At 36.0% G+C, this 22,451-nt stretch overlaps 2 protein-coding genes and 1 pseudogene across 2 annotated transcripts; 1 reads left to right on the forward strand and 2 right to left on the reverse strand.

The window, feature by feature from the left end:
* Positions 1-563: 563 nt before the first annotated feature.
* Positions 564-1,277, forward strand: LOC143613975 (NDR1/HIN1-like protein 1). Its single transcript, XM_077087546.1, has one exon. The coding sequence runs from the start codon at positions 582-584 to the stop codon at positions 1,275-1,277; it is 696 nt and encodes a 231-aa protein (XP_076943661.1). The 5' UTR covers positions 564-581.
* Positions 1,278-8,225: 6,948 nt separating this feature from the next.
* On the reverse strand, positions 8,226-8,909 carry LOC143613984 (NDR1/HIN1-like protein 1 pseudogene; annotated as a pseudogene).
* Positions 8,910-16,333: 7,424 nt separating this feature from the next.
* Positions 16,334-22,065, reverse strand: LOC143614500 (serine/threonine-protein kinase TOUSLED-like). Its single transcript, XM_077087924.1, has 15 exons — positions 21,664-22,065; positions 20,782-20,871; positions 20,371-20,562; positions 19,768-19,875; positions 19,627-19,671; positions 19,363-19,475; positions 19,023-19,089; positions 18,564-18,630; positions 17,906-18,003; positions 17,649-17,828; positions 17,304-17,514; positions 16,952-17,216; positions 16,790-16,844; positions 16,527-16,688; positions 16,334-16,445 (listed from the first exon to the last, which is right to left on the reverse strand). Exons 1-15 carry the CDS (start codon positions 21,853-21,855, stop codon positions 16,350-16,352), a joined length of 1,941 nt encoding a protein of 646 aa, XP_076944039.1. The 5' UTR covers positions 21,856-22,065; the 3' UTR covers positions 16,334-16,349.
* Between the last annotated feature and the right edge of the window lie 386 nt (positions 22,066-22,451).

The raw sequence follows: 22,451 nt of genomic DNA on the forward strand, positions 1-22,451 counted from the left end.
AGATTTGAGCCTCCTTTTTCTATATCTTATGTTCCAAAAATTTGAATCTTTTTAATTTCTTGTGTACTGTGGTTGAAGAAGGGGACTTGGTGGCGGCAGCCGGTGGTAGTGGGCTGTGGTTGAAGAAAGGGCTGTGGTGGTGGTGCTGGTGGTGTGGGGCTGTGGTGGTGGTGCTGTGGTGGTGGTGCTGGTGGTGGTGGGGCTGCGGTGGTGAGTGGTGTCAGGTTGGGTGGAGGTGGGGTTGGGTATGATAGAGTTCTCTGTTTATTTTCTCGTATACCAAACAAGAGAAATGATTCTCATTCTCCATACCAATTCTCTTTCTCTACAATTCCATTTCCATTTCTATTTTCTCTCCTTTTCCATTCTCTATACCAAACACCCCCTAAGCTTCTTCATTTTAGGCATCCAGTGGAGAGTTAGGCTTGAAGATTCCCATTACATTAGAGAGAGATCAAGCTCAACTTGATCTAATATACTTTACACAACTAGCAATCACATTCATCATTCATTCATTGAATCATTTCATTTCTCCCATAATAATAATAATAATAATAATATTAATTTCAATCAATCAATCAATGTCCGATCACTCCCGTCCGGTCACCGGCTACCCAGCTTACCCCACCACCACCACCACCTACCCACCACAGCCCCAATCCACATACTTCCACGTCACCCCAAACCCATACTACGCGTCCCGTCCACGCGCCACCTTCGTCCACCGCTTCTTCGCCTTCCTCATCGGCTGCATCCTCCTCACCGGCGTCATCATCTTCATCATCTGGCTCATCCTCCGCCCACAAATCCCCCAGTTCCGGGTCCAAACCCTAACCCTAACCCACTTCAATCTCTCTTCAACCTCACTAGTCTCAGGAAACTGGGATGTTGGGTTCGTTGCCCGGAACCCCAATTCCAAAATTACCCTTTACTACGACGAAATCGGAGCTGCCGTTTATTACAAGTCGGACTCGATTTCGGAGACCACGGTGCCCCCGTTTGTGCAGGGGACGAGGAATGAGAGTGCGTTGAAGGCGATGTTTGCTTCGGTGAATGCGTATGTTGATGGGAGGGATGGGATTAATGAGGAGAGGGGGCGTGGGACCCTTGGGTTTAATCTGAGAATGGTCACTCGGGTTCGGTTCCAGGCGGGGTCGTGGTGGGCGAGACGGAGGATTTTGAGGGTTTATTGCCCGAGTTTGTCAGTTCGGGTTAATGCGAATGGGAGTAACGGGTCTTTGGTTGGTGGTCCCAAACAATGCAGTGTGGGTCTGTGACTTACTGGTTATTTTCAAGGTATGTGTTCTTGAATAAACCGTAAGATTTTGGTATATTTAGTTAACCGATTTGCATAGTTTATAGTTCACCGTGTTTTGATTGCTTAAGGCTAATGTATTCAAGTGTTTATCTTTTGACCGTGTGTTGGTTTATTTTTATTAGTTGTAAGTGCGAAACATATGCGGGTGGCGGGCTTGTACTAGTTTGTTGATCTATGGTCATGAGTCAAAGTTGTTGGGATTTATGTTTACTTAACAATAGTCTAAAATAATAGGTTGCTTGCTTAACAATAGTCTTAGAATAATAGTTCATGAATAAAATGGACATATATAGACATGTCATGGTTGATTAGTGACCATGGGTTGACTAGTTTTTGTAGTTTTTGGTCTTCTTAAGTCAACAATTTTAGCTCTTTTATGATAGTTTGCAGTGATATGGATTATGTATGCCACCAAAGTTGCTTTGTAAACCATCAAATCAAATATGATAAAGATAAACTTAATTTCACATTTGCATCATGATTGTAGCATGATCTTTTTGTTGATTACTTCATGTTCAATGTTGAATCTAGTAGAGCATTAAAGCAACTTTTTTCTTATTTAATTTGCAAAATTATTATTTCATGAACGATTTTCGTGTCCCTCACGTATTTTCTTTCTTATTTTGTTAGTCCCCGAGCTGCTGAATTGAGCAAGTGTATAGTGTTGACGATTCTTGAGGCATTAACGACTAGTGCAAACCATTCATGTTAGCCGTTTATTTGTTTGGCATAAAAGTCATGACCTTAGCAATGGTTTGAAAGCTGAGAATGTCTGTTTATATACATGTTCATACCCTGTCCCATGAGCAATTGCAATGTATAAGGGGTTTGATTAATTTTATGGAATTGTTTGTTTATATACATGCTTATAAGTGATTAAACTGAAATCAATACAAATTGTTTAATAAAACCAGTGTTCGTATTTCTGCACAAACTTGTTTAATGCAGGTGGTTAGGAAGTAAGAATCATATATGTTTATAATGTTTATATGATAATAATATTATTAAGGTAAGAATCATATATATTTTTTTAAAAACAACTTCTAATGAAAATATGATCTCTTTTATTATTAACTGCAACATTTTTTGCTCTTATTGGGCTTTTAATTTATTTTTGGTGGGATAGCTCTTTCTAATAAAAAAATCAATACTGTGATATGCTTGTCTGTAATTTAATATAATAATTATTATAACAATAAGAAAGAACATGTACAATCATTTAGTATGTCATTCTCAATCATGATCAAAACCAGCTTAGGGATAATGGGATATGCCAATTAAATAAATATAAAGTTTAATTTGCTTGTTAAACCTATTGAACGGTTAAAAGTTGAAGCAGGGTCAGGAACGACGAATCTCTTTATGATAAACAGATCCGTTTTGCAAGTTCGTTATTACGGGTAATTCCTACAAAGGATCAGACTAATGACGTATACAATACTTGAATTCTCGGTGTAGATGCTACATAGTTGGTTCTCATCCTTCAGAGACTACGAGTGTAATAGGAGCATCCGTCAACAAAAGGATCACCCTAATATGATCATCTCATGGCTATTGAAAACGAATCAAATCAGATGGTTCTACTTTCTGACTTGCTCCTACGGAACCAAGATCCAAAAGATTGAAAAAATCAGTCATTCACAACCACTGATGAAGGATTCCTCGAAAAGTTAAGGATTAGTAATCTTTTTTAGAAATCGAATGGATTCGGTCTTATACGTACGCGAGGAAGGTAATCAAAAAAGAAAGAAGAGGAGTTCTTCTTTCTTTTATCACTTAGAAGCCGTGTGAGATGAAAGTCTCATGCACGTTTTTGAATGAGAGAAAGAAGTGAGGAATCCTCTTTTCGACTCTAACTCTCCTACTCCAGTCGTTGCTTTTCTTTCTGTTACTTCGAAAGTAGCTGCTTCAGCTTCAGCCACTCGAATTTTCGATATTCCTTTTTATTTCTCATCAAATGAATGGCATCTTATTCTGGAAATCCTAGCTATTCTTAGCATGATATTGGGGAATCTCATTACTATTACTCAAATGTAAGGCCCCGTTACCGGTAGCCCTACTTTCGTGTTGGATTTACTCATAAACACAGTTCTAAATATCAGAGTTAATTAAAACATTTACGCGGAATATAAAACTTTCATAAAACTTTACATAATTCATAACTTGTCTCAAAACATCCTTTGTCTTTCAACATTAAAGCATTAAAATTAAAACATCATAAGTCTTCAGATGCCAGATTCTTGTTCAGTGCCATGTGTCTCCTCAAGCGAGCTGCCTCATCCTACTCACCTGCGTGCATACTAAAAGTCAGCTACGCTGAGTGAGTTCTAGTTAATCACATAATCATACAATACATTCTTACGCTTCATACTTAATCTCTTAACTTTCTTTCATATACACCTAAGTGCTTTTACTTTCATTTTTACTTTCATACTTTCTTTACATTCATAATCATACGTTCATTTTTACCTTCATGCTTTCCTTACATACATAATCATACTTTTTAAAGAGCCTTTCGCCCTATAACCTCACAGATATTATAAGGGTCTGGTCCCTAGTTTTCGAATATTAGAAGGGTTCGATTCCCTAATATCACAGATATTATAAGGGTCTGGTCCCTAGTTTTCGAATATTAGAAGGGTTCGATTCCCTAACATCACAGATATTATAAGGGTCTGGTCCCTATCATCACAGATATTATAAGGGTCTGGTCCCTAGTTTTCGAATATTAGAAGGGTTCGATTCCCTAACATCACAGATATTATAAGGGTCTGGTCCCTAGTTTTCGAATATTAGAAGGGTTCGATTCCCTCTTCGTTACCATACAACCATGCATCATACCTCGAGTATTAGTAGGGCTCGGTACCCTTTTCGTAACCATACAACCATACATCATACCTCGAGTATTATTAGGGCTCGGTACCCTTTTTGTAACCATACAACCATACATCATACCTCGAGTATTATTAGGGCTCGGTACCCTTTTCGTAACCATACATTATCATTTCTTTCTTCTATTATCTCTATCATGTTCATACACATAAACATACATAACATACTTACCTTATACATAGCGTTACAGCCTGACAGTACATGCAATATCCGAAGATCGTTCACGTACTATCAAGCAATCATTCATACATTTCACATTATCCACATAAGGCATACACTTATCTCTTAGGATAAGTGTATTAACAAACATATTGAGTATGCACACAGCCCCGAAAACGTAACACATAAATGGGGCTAGAAACTCACCTGAACACGGTTACGTTCTCCGTTGATCATAATCCCTTTCTTCAGTTGTGCACGGCTGACTGTATAACAAGTATACATATCAATTTAACTATCATTACTTATAACATCTTTCTAGTCTTAATTACTACCCACAACGAACGGGGGTCCGGGGGCAGCGCCCCTGGCAGCGGGGTCTAGGGGCGGCAGCCCCTAGCAGGGTCCAAGGGGCAGAGCCCCTGGCTGGGGTCGAGCTGCCAGGTCAGCTTGGAAAAATTTTATTTCCATTAACTGTCTTAACACATTTTTCATTAGATTTTTAATTTATTTTCTAATCGAACTTGACTTTAGGCGAAGTTAACCTTAGGCGAACTTAGCTTTATGCGAAGTTACCAGCTAGGCGAACTTAGCTTTACAGCGAAGTTGCCATCAGGCGAACTTGGCTTCAGGCGAAGTTGTCATCAGGCGAACTTGACCTCAGGCGAAGTTACCAGTTAGGCGAACTTAACTTTACAGCGAAGTTGCCATCAGGCGAACTTAGCTTGCAGGCGAAGTTCATCAGGCGAACTTAGCTTGCAGGCGAAGTTCGTCGCTTTGAAGGCGAAGTTGCCCAGATGAAGGCGAAGTTGCCCAGACAGCTGCTGTTTTAGTTTCTGATCGGCATTTCGATCGATTTTAACACCCTTGTTATGGTTCAATATCACCCACTACGCTACCCGACCATTTTTGGTCGTTTATACACTAAAAAGCTTGGATCTTTAAACTTCAAAGATCAAGAATCATACCTTTTTGGGCTTGTTTGGATCTCGTTTACTTGCTTATCACCACTAATTGCTCTCTCTCTCACTCGGGTCTGCCGGATCTGCCCGGATCTGCCTTCGGTCCGGCGGCGAAGTTAGTGTGGTATGTGTGTGTTTTTGGAGTGTTAGGGAGTTTGGTGAAAAATGAAGATATTTTGGGATTTTGGGGGTATTTATATCCCTGAAATCCCATTCTCATTTAACCCCTCTCAATTAATCCAAGTCCAAGACCCGCTCCTTACCCGATATTAATTAATTACGCGAAATCACTAAACATAACTTCCTTTATTCATCATTAAAATTTTAGGATGTTACATCAAACAAGCATGAAACGTATGCTTGCATATTCGTCCATAGGGCAAATCGGATATGTAATTATTGGAATAATTGTTGGAGACTCAAATGATGGATATGCAAGCATGATAACTTATATGATGTTCTATATCTCCATGAATCTAGAAACTTTTGCTTGCATTGTCTTATTTGGTCTACGTACCGGAACTGAAAACATTCGAAAAAACAATGTCTCTTCGTAAATAATATACATTCTTATAGTTTGTGCTAATAAAATAATTTAAAATTAAATTAACTTACATTTAATGTTTAGAATTTCTTTTTAATATAATAATTTAAAATCAAATTAAAATAATTACTTTCATCGATTTCACGTATACTTCACACCAATTTGTTTATATATCGTATAATTTGTTGTTTTTTATTAGTTGTAAATTTTTTTCATTCCGACATATTTATATAAAATAATCTGTTAAAATTAGTGATTATAATATAAATTCTTAAGGTGTGTTATTAAACGTGTTATAAAAGCTTATTAAATTAAAAATTAATCTCATCAAATATTTGATGTGAAAATCCTATTAAATAGAGATTTAATAAGAATTAATATTCGATTTTAAAAAAAGATATTATTTATATTAAGAAATAATTTTATAGTTAAAATTATAAGCAGATCATGGATCTATCCAAACCCAGATAGCTTTTAAACTGGGTTATAACATCTTATTTATTTCTGAAACTCTTTCAACATCAAATACTAAGTATATTATTAACTTTCTTACAATAAATGAAATTAAAAACCAAAAAAATATAACGAATAATGTAAAATAACCCCGTAATACGGGGGATAAAAGCTAGTATATTATATTTATTTCTATTTTCTTATACCCAACACACTCATTGCACCCATGAAGAACTTGTGTTTCTTGTTTTTTTCATTATTGTCACAACAAATGCATCTTCAATTGTGAACACTCAAAATATCGTCCATAGTATCTAAAACACCAAATGTAAATGTTTGTTTGTTATCTTGGTGGATCGCTAATATCTACAATGAAATCAATGATGCTATCACCGTTCATGTACAATTAGGTGACGATGAGATATTATAGACTTGCAACAAAGGCTGAACAAAAATGGGACTTTTGCGAGTTCGTCTCACTCAAGACTAGGGATGAGCATGGAATGGTACCGGTACCGACCGGTACCGATCCCGATTTTCCCGATTCCGAAAATTGGAAATTCTTGGTACCGGTACCGAAATATTCGGTTCGGTACCGGTACCGGGATAGTACCGGTACCGAGGGTTAAAAATCGGGAAATACCGGCACCGGTACCGTACCGATACCGAAACTTAAAACTTCGGTACCGACGGTACCAAATCGGTACCGATTTCGGTATCGGTACCAATTTTGCTCATCCCTACTCAAGACACTATTTTATGCTCATTACTATTGGAATTCAAAGACTATTTTCTTTGATGTTTTCAATTATCATCTAGACAATAAATACTGCTTGGGATGAATCCCTTGCCTTTCAGGGAAATGTTTTTGGTTAATTAGAGAAGATGGAGTTTATATATGAAGTCATGGTTATCCATTTTCAGATGCTTGGACTAAATTAAATGATTGGTGAAGATCTCATTAAACGGGTTATAACATCTTATTAAATTAAATGTGAATTCATTCTCATGAAACCCGTTTAATTCTCATTAAATGTGAATTTGTTCTCATTAAATTAAATGAGATTCATTCTCATTAAATGTGAACACCTCATTCAACGGGTTATCCATTCTCTCTAGGTTTGGTGAGACTCATACTCATAAATTTGGGTCAAATGCACGAGAAATCTTCATTTATAAATAAATTAATCTGGTAGCTTGAGAATGTGAGGAAGTTTCGTTTATATATATATTTAAGATAAGATTATATATTAGGTATTACTTTAAAAAGTAAATTAGGAGTTTTAATTTAAGTAACGGAAGACATGAATTGTACTTGAATTTGTGGTTATGTTGCATTTAAAAAAAATAAGTAAATAATGTGTAATCAAACAATGGTTTACTTATAATATAGTTTACCTAGTGATTTTTAATGTAATGTATCTAACTACGGACATATACCTAAGGTGTGATCGCTTCCTAAAACCGTAGTTAGCGGTTTTGCGTAGAATTTGTTGCCAAAATCAAAAATCGGACCTTACCATTGTTAAAACCAACAACTTTGGTTGTGGCTATATTGGAGCATTAACCTGACCATGGTCATGGTTGTAAAAATCCCTACTAAGCATCGATTAATCACTGATTAATATTAATTAGGTCATCGACTAATCTGGGCTAATCTCAATTAATCCAGAATAAACACTAGTCTCTGACCCACCACCAGACTAACGATTTCTACAACAGTGAACTTCACCAAAACCACAAATTATCCCTTTTTATAAACCTTCCCACAAACACTTAACACCACTTCTTAATAGTTAAATACGAAGCCGTTAATATTTAAATTCTTTAAAATCCCGGCAATACAAAATAATACTTTATATTGATAATATGTCACCTTAAAATAGCACTAAAGATTAAAATCATTTTCATAATACTACAAAAGTATAAAAACAATATGTAACCTTAAGGCTTAAACATCCACATTACAGCCTTCAAGCAGCTGATACTTCACAGCAGGACCAACCACATAGCCATCATTCTTATTCCCAAACGTAATATACGCCGGGCAGTTCACATTCAACCGGTACGCGGTCGAAACAAACGTCCCAACTCTCCATCTGACCCGCCCGGTGGCCCTGACGTTAACCAGAACGGTCCCAGCGGTCTCGTCTTCTGCCAACGAGACCGCCAGGTACGGGGCCACGGGGACCTGGGTCCCGTACAGGTACGGAGACCATACGGACACGTCCTTATGGCCTTGGTACGCTGGCGGGAGCATTGTTGGCAGTGTGATCTGTTGGTTGCGGTAGGAGGCGTACACGTCGAGTTTGTCGTAGTAGATTCCGATTCGGGCGTTCGGGTTTCGGGATGAGATGGTGATTTGGAGGTTGGTGGTGAGGGTAGTGGAGATGTTGAAGGTGTAGAGTGTGATGTCTTGGAGGGTGAATGTGGGCTTTGTGGGGCGGAGGATGAGGTAAATGAGAAGGATTGTGAAGAGGATTATGATGGTTAAGGCGGTAATGACGGCGGTTATGCGGTAGTAGAATTTACGGCGTTCGTATTCGTGGTGGCGGCGGCAGCCGTCTTTGGCGGACATGGTGGTGGTTCCGGTGAGAAGTGTTTTGAACTCTTGGTAAGCTTTAGGTGGGAGTGAGATATAAGTAATCATATATATATATATATATACACGTGTAATTGAATAGTGTTTGCTAGTATTTTACCAAACAATTTATTAATGGGTCATGCTATACCTACACAACTCGCATCTTATTTCATGTCATTAAACGGTCGTTTAAAAGTTATTGGTTAGAACGATAAATTTCGAAAGTTATTTGTTAGAATGACTGTTTGGTCAATATCGGTCGTCCTGACCATATTTGATCAAACTATAATACATTTGGTCCATCGTATGAACACCGGTTTGAAATGATATATGATTAGATATAAGAAAATGTGTGTATATACACTAATTAATTATAATGTATTTAATATATTTCATATCTTATGATTTAGAGCCATTTATTGAAAAATATATAGAATTGAATAATATTAATTTCAGAAAGCAAAATGTAATATGTTTATTTTGGAACTTGCTAAAATAGAAGGTGTTGCTCTCGCCTTTTTTCTATGAGTTGGTATACAGTAGGCATATTTTACCTTTTATTTTTATCAAATTTTAGAAATAGTAGTTTGCACGTATATTGTATATATGAATCTCCTTAAAATGTGTTAATCATGTATTACTTTTTATAATGATCCGCTTTATTTTTTGTTAGAAAATGAGTCAGATTACATATTCAAATACATATGATGTAACATTTTTTTTTGTCTGCCAATGAATTCTCCAAATAGGCTCGGACTAAATTCATCATATGGAGATACACCCGTCTTTTGATCCAAAAAAACTCTCACCCAAGGCCAACGCCCGTGAACACTCGCCCAATGACATGACTGTGCGGTACATAAAACTCGTGCAGTTTAAGGATCCAACTAGTGAAAACCACCTCCTCGTCTAGTCTCCTATCATCACTCTGATGCCTCTGAAACTAAATGTTGAGAACATGAATCGAACATATGTCACATGAAACAAAAACTACGTTAATATTAACGTTAAAATATAATAAAGGTTAACAATAGTTGAAAAAATAACATCTTGGAGGAAGTTGTTGGAAGGAGTGACCGTTGAGTAAAAATGATTTAAGTAAGAAAAAAGTGAATAAAGGGGGAGTGCGATTGGTGACCAACTGCTTCCACCCACCATGTGATAAAGAAGCAAACGTTGCGTTGCGGTTCAGGTACGATTCTCATCACTTCATTTATCAGACTCTAATCAGAAGCTGACTTTCTTAAATTACGTTTATTTTATTTGATTAGTCACAATATATAAAATGGGAACTTTAAGACAATAGACATAAAATTATGGTTAATCCTCTCTCACCCTCCATGAAAATAAATCATGGTCTCGCTTGTGCGGTCACTTAAATATCTACGAGTGTCAATCGTGTCGGGTTGAGATTTTTCAACCCAAATCCAACCCATATATTTATTCATGTCGTGTCAACACATTTAAATTTGTGTCGTGTTCGTGTTTTGTTTCGGGTCAACTCATTTTACGTTCATATACGTATTTGAGTAATACCTAGTGACTTAGTAATAAGTTAAACAATTAATTACTCTAATTATATAAAACATTTTAATAATTTGTGATAGATCTAAGGCAATGTGTAGTGGGGCGTGGGTTAAGGCGAAAAGGGGCGAAATGTGTTTAGAACACCCCCCCCCCCCGGTCGATTTTTGGGCGAAAAGGGGCAAGGGCGTATTGTTATTGTCGCCCAAGTTGTTTAAAAATAATATATTTTAATAATTTGACTGTTTAACAACGGTCAACAATAAAAAAAGTTTAATTAAAACAATATATTTATATATCTATATAAACATAAACCTTCATATCCATTTCATATCCTTCTTCTCCATTTCACATCTATATAAACATAAACCTTCATATCCATTTCATATCCTTCTTCTCCATTTCACATCTATATAAACATACGCCTTCTTAAAAAATCTAGCAAAATGAATCCTAGAAACAACCCGAACCAACCGAATTCCGTGGAACTCACCCATACCATGAGAGAAATTATCAAAAAACACGAAAAGTGCGTCGAGGAATTCAACGATGCCATGAAAGAAACCAACAAACAACACGAAAAGATTGTCGCTTTGTTGAAATTGCGGGAAATGAGTAAAGAATACGAATCCCTCAAAGCGGTTGGGTTGCACGAAGAGGCCGCATTATTGCAACGATAACGAATTGAAAAAATGCGCGAATATTATGGATATTAGTATTTTTTTAGTTATGTATTTTTTTAATTTTTAGTTATGTATTTTTTTAGTTATGTATTTTTTTTGTATTTATTTTTAATTTTAATGCATTTTTATTTAATTATTTAAATAAATTGGTTTTTATTTGTTTAGTTTAATTATAAAAAGAAAATAATAAAAAAAGATAATGTGAGCCCAATTTGTAGCCCCTACACCATTACACCCCAAAAACAAATTTTCACTACTTGCTGACTGGGCGCCACGTGTCACAATTCGCTCCCATTTGTAGCCCCTCCACTACGCATAGCCTAATTGTTTTTTTTTTTTGTATTTATCTCTCATTCTCAATTAACAAACTTATTTTCACATATTTAGTTCAAAATAAAAACAAACAAATTAAATAATCAGAGATAATAGAGAGTTAGAACTAATTAAATAAAAATTTTGGAAGTTAAAAGTAGATAAAATTAGTTTAAAAATAAATAAATTTTACTTATATAAGTTATTGATGTATGATAATAAGAAATCTAAGTATTTAATTTTAAAATTTAAAACTTTTTATCTCTAAAATCAAAATACTAACTTCTCTAAAATTCTTAGAAAGGTTAATAACAAGTCAACCCACTTTTTAACGGGTTGGGTTCGGGTTAACCCATTTTTTAAACGTGTCGGGTTCGAGTTTACCTGTTTAAGAAAAATGGTCGTGTCAGTCGACCCAAAACCTATATTTTTTCGTGTCGGATTTCATTGTCAGTCGACCCAAAACCTATATTTTTTCGTATCGGATTTCGGGTCGTGTCAGGAATTGACTCCCCTAGAAATATCTATGTATCATAGTTAATAGTTAGAACAATAGACAAGCAATGGATGTGTGATTACTTAAACATCACATTCAGACGGGAACTGCATAAACATTTGTACGTCATGCTTGCCAGATAAAGTTGGAGATGGATTGACAATCAGTCAATCACAAGCCATGGATGTGTGGTTACTTGATATGAAATTTAGACAAAATTACAGATATTGTCATTTATGTTTGCATTAAATTTCACTCATGTCCTTTATCTTTAAAAGTGATATATTTTATCATTTACGTTTATAAATCTAACAACGTTTGTCCTTTAGCCCTAACCTAGTTAGATTTTTTCGTTAAGTCAGGTCATGTGACTTGCACATGAGGGCAAATTAGTATTTTTACCCATATATTAAAAACATCATTAAGAGCATTCCCAACCCATTCTCTATATTATTGTGAGGATGGTTTGTAAATTATAGGGTGAAGTTTTGAGTGGTTGTGAGTAGACGTGCACAAAAAAACCGGTTCCGGAACCTAACTGGTGGAACCGAACCGGAACCGGTTCCAGTTCCAACCCGGTTGGTACAATACCCGGTTTGGGTATTTTTGTACCCGAAAATCGTACCCGGTTCTCCTATTTGTATGTCAGTATCAGTTCCAACCCGGTTCTTAATTGGAACCGGTTCGGTTCGTACCTGGAAAAACCGGTTCCGACGGGTTTTTTTTGAAGGGTCAAACAAAAGTCAAACTAGCCATTGGAACCGGTTCCAACGGTAATATAGCCGTTGGAACCGGTTTTTTAGACACCAATTAGCCGTTGGAACCGGTTCCAACGGTAATATAGCCGTTGGAACCGGTTTTTGAGACAATAGATCCGTTGGAACCGGTTCCAACGGTAATATAGCCGTTGGAACCGGTTTTTGATGCCCAAACCTATATATAACTTGTTTCCACCACTTGTTTCACCACCAAACTCAAAAACAAACTAAAATACTACTCCTTTAGCAAACCCGTTCCTTTACCCGACCATCCAACTAAATATTATTATGGCACCCATCAAAAAAACTAACAAGAAGGCTAAGAAGAGTGCTTTTGTTGCCCCCGTTCCTGTTACGGAGGACCCAAGGGTTGTTACGGTAGTCAACCATAACCGCAACCAAGACATATGGAAGAATTGGGATTTGATTGTGGATGACGAAGGTTATCAAAAGGCTCGTTGCAAACTATGTGGTTCAATATTAAAGCACGATTCCAACTCTACTTTGAGAAAGCACATCGAGAAGCCATATTGCAAGGCGTTGAAAGGGATTGGCACGACCGATCAAATTGACTTGGGTAAAGATGGTACACTATTTCGTTACAACACGACTCAAGTTCAAGATAGAATGGCAAAGTTCGTTATTCAACGAGGTTTGCCGTTTAACCACTTTGATGACCCGGAGTTGACGTCGTTGATTCACGAAACTCTACAACCGAGATACACACATGTAAGTCGTACTACCTTAAGACGTCATTGTATCAGGTTGTGGGAGTGTGCTAAAAAAGAGTTAATCGAGTCTTTTCATTCTTTAGAAGCCATGGTTAGTTTAACTACCGATGTTTGGTCGGCACCACACGGGTTGCCCGAATCATACATATGTGTCACCGCTCATTGGGTTGATCCGGTGACATGGCAATTGATGAAACGCACCATCGCTTTTGAAAACTTCCCGTTCCCACATACCGCCGAAAAATTGTTTGAATTACTTGATGAAGTTATAACGACTTACAACTTGAGAAATAAAATATTTTCGATTTCGTTTGACAACGCTTCAAACAATACTAAGGCGGCTGAAAAATTTATCATTAAATATTCACCACCTTGTTTCGGGGATTTTTTTCATGTCCGATGTGTTGCACATATCATCAACTTGGTTGTTCAAATAGGTCTTGACAATGAAAACATTTGTGATGATTTAAAATACTTTAGACTTATGTTACAAGATGTCTTCAAAAGTGGTAAAAGAAGACATCTTGAATATAAGAACTATTGCAAGTCGGTTGAAAGAAAGTATTTGGGGCCGAATTGGGACGTTCCAACCCGTTGGAACTCAACTTGTCATATGTTAAAGTGTGCTTTTGCCCAACGCCAAACTTTACAAGCTTTTCATAACAATCTTGTTGAAGAACGCGAGGCCGATATGTTTCCGGAAAGTGTTTGGGTCCAAGTCGGTTATTTGTTGGAGTATCTTGACGTGTTCAAAAAGTCAACAACAAAATTATCGGGAGTCTATTACCCTACTAGTTGTTGGGTTTTGCAAGAATTGTACTATATGTCTTGTGTTTTTAAAAGCTTTGCGGAGAAGAACAAACTCTTCGAAAATATTGTTGCGGTGATGAAAGAAAAGTTCATAAAATATTTTGAAAACATATCGCCGGTCTTTACTTGTGCCGCCGCATTAAACCCCTATTGGAATGTTAATGGGGTTGAAACAACGATTGAGGAAATATTCGACAACTTAGGTATGCACGAGATTGACCCGAAGTTGTCGACGGAAGCGAATGACAAATTCAACAAAAACCTTCAAGACCTTTATGACCATTATTTTCAAATGTATGGTCCAAGCACGAGATCGTCTTTTGTGAAAAAAACAACAACTAGTAGGCCGTGCAATGACCCACTTATAAACTTGATGAATGGGATTCGTGAATCGGCATCTAAGAGGCAAAGAGGAAACACACCAAGTAGCGAACTTGGTCGATATAGTGGAGCAAACTATGTTGAGGACGCAACGGTCGACGAAATTCGCAATATTGATTTGTTGGCTTGGTGGAAAGGTAAACATAACGAATTTCCCATTCTATCCGCCATGGCTCGTGATTTGCTTGCCGTACAAGCCTCAACGGTTGCTTCCGAATCGGTTTTTTCTCTTAGTGGGAGGGTGTTATCTATGCGAAGAACAAAACTAACTCCCGAGTCTCTAGAGGTTTGCATTTGCCTAAAGGACCATTTGGATGCGGTGGATCGTGTACAACACAAGGCGAACTTTGAAGACGAAATACCAATAGAGCGTCATATTCATGATGAGGAGGCGGAGGACGGGGTTTCTTCCGATAACGAAGACGAGGGTGAAGACGAGAATGAAGACGAAGAAGAGTTGTAATTATTTGTTTTGGTAAAATTATTTGTAACTTGTTCAACTAATATTTAGTTTTGATTTGTTTTATTATAATTACTTTTGTTACTCATGATTAATTTTTGTTACTTTTTTAATAACGACGAACACTTTATTTATTTAAAAAATAACTATTACAAACATTATTAAAACATAAACGATACTAAACATAACAACTAAAACATAAAAAACAAAGTCCGTCGTTTTAATCCGGGAATACTTATTTTTGGGTTGTAGAGCCGGACGACTCTCCCACTTCCGTTTTTTTAGCTTCCAACCTTCTTTTCTCTCGACAATACTTATTCGTATGTTTTCGTAATGTCGAGTTGGACCATGCTTTAAGAAACTTCGAGCAATATTTGCAACGTGCCAACTCATGTGAGTCGGTCATGAGACACAAATCGTAATGAACCCAAACATCGGGGCATCTTGTTGTTTCGATCACCATAACAACGTCATCATTAGTTGCCATTTGTTGTCGGTTTAAGGTTAATTGTGGTTTGGAGTGTGTTTTATAGTTTTGGAATTGGTTTAACAAGTACACAAACAAACCTTGTTATTTATAGTAAGAAAATAACCTATTTGTAGTTAAAAAACCGGTTCCAACGGTCAAAAACGGCTATTTAGCCGTTGGAACCGGTTCCTAACGGCTATAATATTTAAATTTCAAAAAAAACCGGTGGAATCGGTTTTTACGTAAAAACCGGTTCCGGTTCATACCCTACCCGGTTCTTAAAAGTTAGCATATCTGGGCATCGGTTCGGGTCGGGAACCGAACCGGTTCTTGATTGGAACCGGTTCCATTTTACAACCCGGTGTGAAAAAACCGGTTTCGAACCGGTTCGGGTTTTCGAGTTGAACCCGATTTGTGCACGTCTAGTTGTGAGTGTAAATTATAGGGTGGAGAGAGAAAATGTAGTAATTTTTTGTAAATTTGGAGAAACTTTGTTTGTCCCTATTTATTTTTTTAATATTTGTTGAATTGGTTGTGAGTAAAGGAGAGAAAAAACTGTAATGATAAATGTATAAAGTAATATTATTTAATTAAGCAGGAAAAAGAAATGTAGTGTTTTATAGTATAATTATAAAGATAGGGATGGAGATCCGGATGAGAATGCTCTAAAAGAATATAAAAGTATACAATCTCTCTCTACAAATCCACCACCGCCACCTTCAAAATCACCTGATCTGATTTCATAACCACAAAATCAGTGGAATTAAATAATCAACAACAGGAAATTCCATCTTCTTCTTCATTACGTGTTGTTTATTTCTTGGAATATATGAGGTAGGGATCTTGAGCAATTGTTAACACATCGGGTCGGTCTTCTTGGTTATAAGTTAAGCACCTCCTAATAAACTCCTGCAAATAAAAATAATACATTATAGAAGAAAATAGTAACAAAATTTAAAAATAGAATAATAAACAGGTTGAGGAACTTACTTTTGCTTCACTAGAGACAGAAGGTCTAGTAGGAAACTCTACTTTTCGGGCTTTAATTATGGTGTCTTCACGCAATATGCGTTCTTGTGTTTGGTCATGACCGAAAGGGCGTTTACCAAAAAGCATTTGGTACAAAAGTATACCAGCTGACCATACATCAACCTATTTTCCAAAATAAAAAAAAAAAAAAAAAGATCATTGCTTAGTTAAATATGCAAATAATTTTATTTTTTTAAAATCTGAATGAATAAAGTATCACTGACCTTTGATGAAATAAGAGGAATCTTACTTAGCTCAAAGCATTCTGGAGGGAGGTACCTGAGGTCATAATAATAAGGGATAAGAAAGAGTTCATAGTAGGTAAATAGCAGGTTTGACTTTGAAAAGTCAAACAGAGGGCGTAATCAGGTATGAGGGACACTCACCAATACGTTCCAGCTCCCTGAGATGTAAGTTCCATGCCTTGGGATCCAACATCATCTTCCACAATCTTGCTAAGACCAAAATCAGTGACTTTTGCAACTCCAAATTCATCAAAAAGAACATTTCCGGGCTTCAAATCATAATGAATAATCCTCTGGTTTCTTTTGTTCAAGTAAATAAGTCCTTGAAATATCTGAAAAATAATTATCCTAGCTTCTCTTTCTGGCAATACAGGTGTCGCTTTAAGAACAGCGTCAAGATCTTTACCTGTATTTACAATCAACAATGAAATGAAATCATACAAAAACTTACACTAAATTATATGGATAAAAAGGATAGGATACATATACATACCGCTGCAATACTCCAAAATTGTGCAAAAAGTATTTTGATCTATCTCAAAGATGTCCCATAGCCGAACAATGTGATGGTGTACTAAGGTCTTATGAATATTATATTCACGTATAGCGTGACGTATATAACTTTGCTTTTTATCCTCACTCCAATTGGCATTTAAACCATGAAGCTTACATGCAACGTATCGATACTCTACCAAATCAAATGCCTGACAAAAAAAAGTTGTAGATTCAAATAACTGCAGATAGGTTTATTCACATGTGAATGTGTAACAAATCATGAAAAGAACTCAAAAGACTCGAGTAAACGTCTTATAATTAAATAACAAATTAAAGATCTAACCTTGTACACCTCACTGAATCCTCCTTTCCCGAGAAGATTTAGGAGGGCGTATCGATGATTCAAGATCTGATAATTATTGAACCGAGAACCGTCTTCATCCCTTATACGTTTCATTTCACGTATGAGTCGTCCCTTTTCTAATTCATATCGGTCTCTTTCACGCACATAGGTTTCCTCTTCCTGTTATATATCAACTTAAATTAATATTTTCATAACTTAGAAAGTATGAAGAATATTGCACAAGTAAAGGAACTTACACGCTTGATGCTGGCGAGACGGGATTTGTAAATTTCATCCTGGATGATGATATCTTCTTCTGAGAGTCCTAATTCAGCTTCAGTTCCATCGCCTTTATCTTTAAAGAGAAATTAATGGATTAAAACATGGTTAGAACAGAAGTATTATTTTTCATGCTCCAGAAAATAACAGAATACTCTTGTCCTTTTACTTAAATACTTTCTCTTGTCCTAGAATTGTCAATATTTCTAATTTAGTTTGTCTCAAAATAATTGCCAGTTTACAAATATGGATACTTATAATTTACTAATTTCCCATTTACCCTTGTCCATGTCAACTTGTATCTTTAATGAATTAAAGATAAATTAGGTATTCTGCTAATTAAAATCTGTCTTTTCTTAATTGTGTTTTTTTACTTGTGGACAGAGGGTAACTGAATAGTTGCTTTGACAGTAGCATGGAATATAATGTATTTATGTATCTACTTTTAAATTAATTCATGGAGTAAAGCTGATGTAAATAATGCTATCACTGTGCATTTCTCACTGGAATGTGACCAAAATTTCGTGTTTTAGAAGAGATTAAACCAAATCCTCTATATTAAAGACTATTTATTAGTTATTCCGGTTGTTTGAGAAAACTGACTTGAAAAATAAAAAATAATAATAATATATTTACCTGGCTGTTTTTTCTTTAGTGACTTCCGCTGTCTCTCAACAGCCTCCCTTGATTCTAACAAACGCCTCTACAAAAGAAGAAAATGGAATGTAAGAAATGCACTATATTTATTTAAAGAAGGAGCAGTAACTTTTTAAATTTTAGCACAACAATAAATTTCTGATGGTTATTGAACAACCAAGAAAGATGTTCTGAGTGCAGCGTGCAGCATTATTGAGTTACCATTTCTAAGTTTGAACCAATAGTAAAATTATTAACAGAGTAATAATTTTGTAGTTTGATGGTTCACATTAATTATATATTTGGTGATTTAATTATATCCTAGGTTTATGGAGCTTCATGTTGGAGATTTAAACTGATCCTTCAATTATATCTAGACTTTATGGTTAATTTCTCCTAGAAACTTAATGTGAACCTAAAAGAATCATTCAAATTAAATGAACATCATATAGAACACACCAGGTTAGCATTAAGATCCTTAATTGCTTGCCCATCTTCCCAAGTCTCAGATATGACTGTTCCAGCCCTGCAATTTCACCAAAAAGCCAGTAAATTGAAATATCAGATGCATTTCAAATAAAGTAAAAGACAAAAGATAGATTGTATTTGGTCAACCACCAAGTCTAACACACACACACACACACACACACACACATATATATATATTATACGACTATTTAAATGACTGCATGTAATAGATTATGATTTCTGTATTGACTAAACTGGAGAACGGTTGTATGCTGGTCAACTGATAGGTCAACAGCTAATTAACTAAGGTGAGGTAATAGGCCGTTTTTACCTGATAACACCCACATTCCCAAGTCTCGAAGAATCGTGTCTCACTTTCATCCTTGCTTCTTGTCTCTCAGCTTTAGACACAGATATCAGCAAATCAGATATGACTTTCATTCTCTGCAATAAAGAAATATATATATTTGATGATCTTATTAGCAAAGAAAAAGAAAATCACCATACTACTAAAATTAAATTTTGACATAAGTTAATCTATCCTTGTAGAAATGCAAGATGATAAAAGTGAGACGAGGGCAGAAAAAAAGCTCACTTTTGGTTTCACTTGCTGTTCATTATTTTTAAGCTCCTTAAGGTCCTGCGCAAGACAATAAAACATAAATAGTGATGTTTGACTGGACAAAGTATAATGCAGTTTCTGAATTTTTGAATAAGAAGCTAATAGCAATTAAACCTTTTCCAACTGCTGGCACATATGTTGATATTCTGAAGCCTCTTGGCGTGCTTTTCTTAAGTCCTCTTCTAGTGTTGTTATTTGGGCACGCAGTGATGTGATTTCCTCCTTTTTGTAAAGAAAAAATAAAGGAAAGAACACTTCAGGTGAAAACAAAAAAAGAAAAAAAAAGGATGACACCGATATATAAACATACACATAAAAAAATGAACAAAAAATGTCACCAAATCTTTTTATTTACGCCATCCACTTTAAATAATCTGAAGTTAGATATCCAAGATTTATGGCACCACGTGTACTTATTAATAATTAAAATGTACGCAAAAAAATATGGGCATTTACTTCAACGTGATGCGCAAAGCAAACATACATGCACTTTCTAGAAGCATATGTTTGCTTTTGGTCCTTTTGGATGAAAAGAACAAGATTTTATATCCTGAAACACAGTTATACTCTGCTAACAAAACAAGGATGGATACAACTTGTTAAATGGTGATGTAAACATGGTTCACAAAGCATATAAACATAAACTAATAAAACAAAGAGGTCTATTCTCACTGGTACTCAGGCAAGAGCAATGAGATGGTTGCACAGAAATGCTACCTGTTGATGTGAGTTCTCAAGATGACCATTTGAGGTAGACTTTTGTATCTTTGTTTGATCATTAACTGAGGGCCCACATCCTCTGGCTGGAGTAGTAATGCCCTTACCCCGGGGTTTTTTCCTCCTATTTACCTCTGAGCCACTTTTAACCTCCGCAGTTTTCACAACCTTTTGCAGTGCATCTGTCACTACCTGAATTATTTCCAATGAAACGATTAACAAAATACTCTGAAATCAGTTCTAGGAAAGAATACTTGCATTTATAATAAATTACCACCACAAATAACTCAGTAAATGAAAGTTTAACTTAATGAATATAAACTGACAAAAGGCATTTGTAATAACACAACTAGCATTAGTCACTGACTCATTATATGATTTGGTGTTAAAAATTTCAAGCAATATATCAACCTTAGTTTGATCCGCTGCAGTTGAGTCAGCATCAACCGTGAGCTTTCTACGCTTCTGAAAGTTAGCTTGTATGAGAAATTCTCTCCCATTCTGGCAAAGAAATGAATATTAAAGATTAAATGCAAAGCCTAAACGGTAACGATGCCATATGGCACAAGAGTTAAATTAATGGTTTATATCACCTAGAAATTTCATATCTTTGTACATGTTTTCGTTTGTCCTAATTTATAAATTCTTTTAGCACAAAAGGTTTGTCTATCTAACATTGCAAGTCTGGATTTTCTGTCATAAATATATGTAACACAAATATAGTAATAGAGTATAACTCTCCAAACAAACCCACCTGGTCCAACTCTCCTCTCCTAAAAAGATGTCACCCCACATCCTCCACGTATCCTAACTTGCAATCTTACTTCTCATGATGCAGACATGCAGTCACAAACACAAATCTTAACATTTCTATTTCCTATACTCCAGTGCATATCTTATTTCAGCTCCAATTCAACTTCATAAACATAGCATCTCATGATCCTTCTTAATGCACCAATTTACAAGAAATCACTACGTCTATGTCACTCAAGATTTAGCTTCCAACGGGAGCATTTGACAATCGGCATGCATATGAGAGAAATCACTACGTCTATGTCGCTCAAAACTTCAGCTAATAAAACATATAAGTAACATTAACTAGCATGACAAACGGACTACTCGTGCGTGCTACTAGAACTCGCATCTACGTAAAACCTAGCATTGCTTCTAATTAATAAACCTCTTCAAACTTCTACACTGAGCTCACTAACCTACATTGTTCCCAAATCACATAATAAAAACTATACCAAAAATATAATAAAATTAGTAACATAATAATCTCGAAAGACTCACCGTGTCATCCTCATCGGAATCACTCGAAGAATCCAACGACTCAACACAAACCGAAGACGGAACCTGGAGAGCAGACACGGTTTTACTTTTACCTACCATTCGAGCTTCCAGCTTGGCGATTTTAGACGGTAACGACGAGTCTGATTGATTAGAGGAGTTTGAAGTCAAGTGTAGAAGCACATCTTCAGACATTGTTGATTAGTTAATTGATTAGGTGAATTAAACCTAACAATAATTAACTATAACAGCAGCAGCAGCAGAAGGTAAATTAAGATGGAAATGATGAGATCGCATGTCAGAATGGAAGCGTTTCTGACAATTGATTGGGGATTTAGGGTTTTGTTTTTTTAATTTCAAAACAGATTCTTGTGTTTGGCGTCAATCGGTGATGACGTAATAAACTGGAGGGACGATCCCCCCGGAAATAATGCTTTTCAAAAGGGGTCAACCATTCAGGTTCTAATCGCAACGGGTCGATTAAAAACCGGTTCTTTTACATTGGTTTAAGTCTGAACGGGTTTATTTAGAAAATGACATAAAAAGTGACAACGGGAGAAAATTTAAGTAAGTCAAGGGATCAAATCAGTCAATTGTGACGGTTAAAAGTTGTAAGATTGAAAGTATGATACATAAAAAGTTAATTTCATGGAACATCTAATGGTTTGATAGGCCATCCGAAACAATGTTTGTCACCTATAGTCAAAACGCATTTGATGGACAATCTAATAGTTCTGACGGTCCATCTGAAGCTATAACATGGACATTGATGATGGAAAAAGCACAACTGG

Source organism: Bidens hawaiensis, unplaced genomic scaffold (assembly GCF_021521415.1).
Source record: "Bidens hawaiensis isolate Kalapana, Puna unplaced genomic scaffold, B.hawaiensis_p1.1 tig00002273_1, whole genome shotgun sequence".
Classification (NCBI taxonomy): domain Eukaryota; kingdom Viridiplantae; phylum Streptophyta; class Magnoliopsida; order Asterales; family Asteraceae; genus Bidens; species Bidens hawaiensis.

Bases quoted from the DNA above. Each gene is read 5' to 3' on its own strand.
- LOC143613975 (XM_077087546.1), top strand. From the start codon at position 582: ATGTCCGATCACTCCCGTCCGGTCACCGGCTACCCAGCTTACCCCACC.
- LOC143614500 (XM_077087924.1), bottom strand. From the start codon at position 21,855: ATGTCTGAAGATGTGCTTCTACACTTGACTTCAAACTCCTCTAATCAA. The intron at 20,563-20,781 runs GTTGATATATTG...GAAATAATTCAG, and splicing joins CTGCAGCGGATCAAACTAAG to GTAGTGACAGATGCACTGCA. The intron at 19,090-19,362 runs GTAAAAACGGCC...GTGAAATTGCAG, and splicing joins GGGAATGTGGGTGTTATCAG to GGCTGGAACAGTCATATCTG.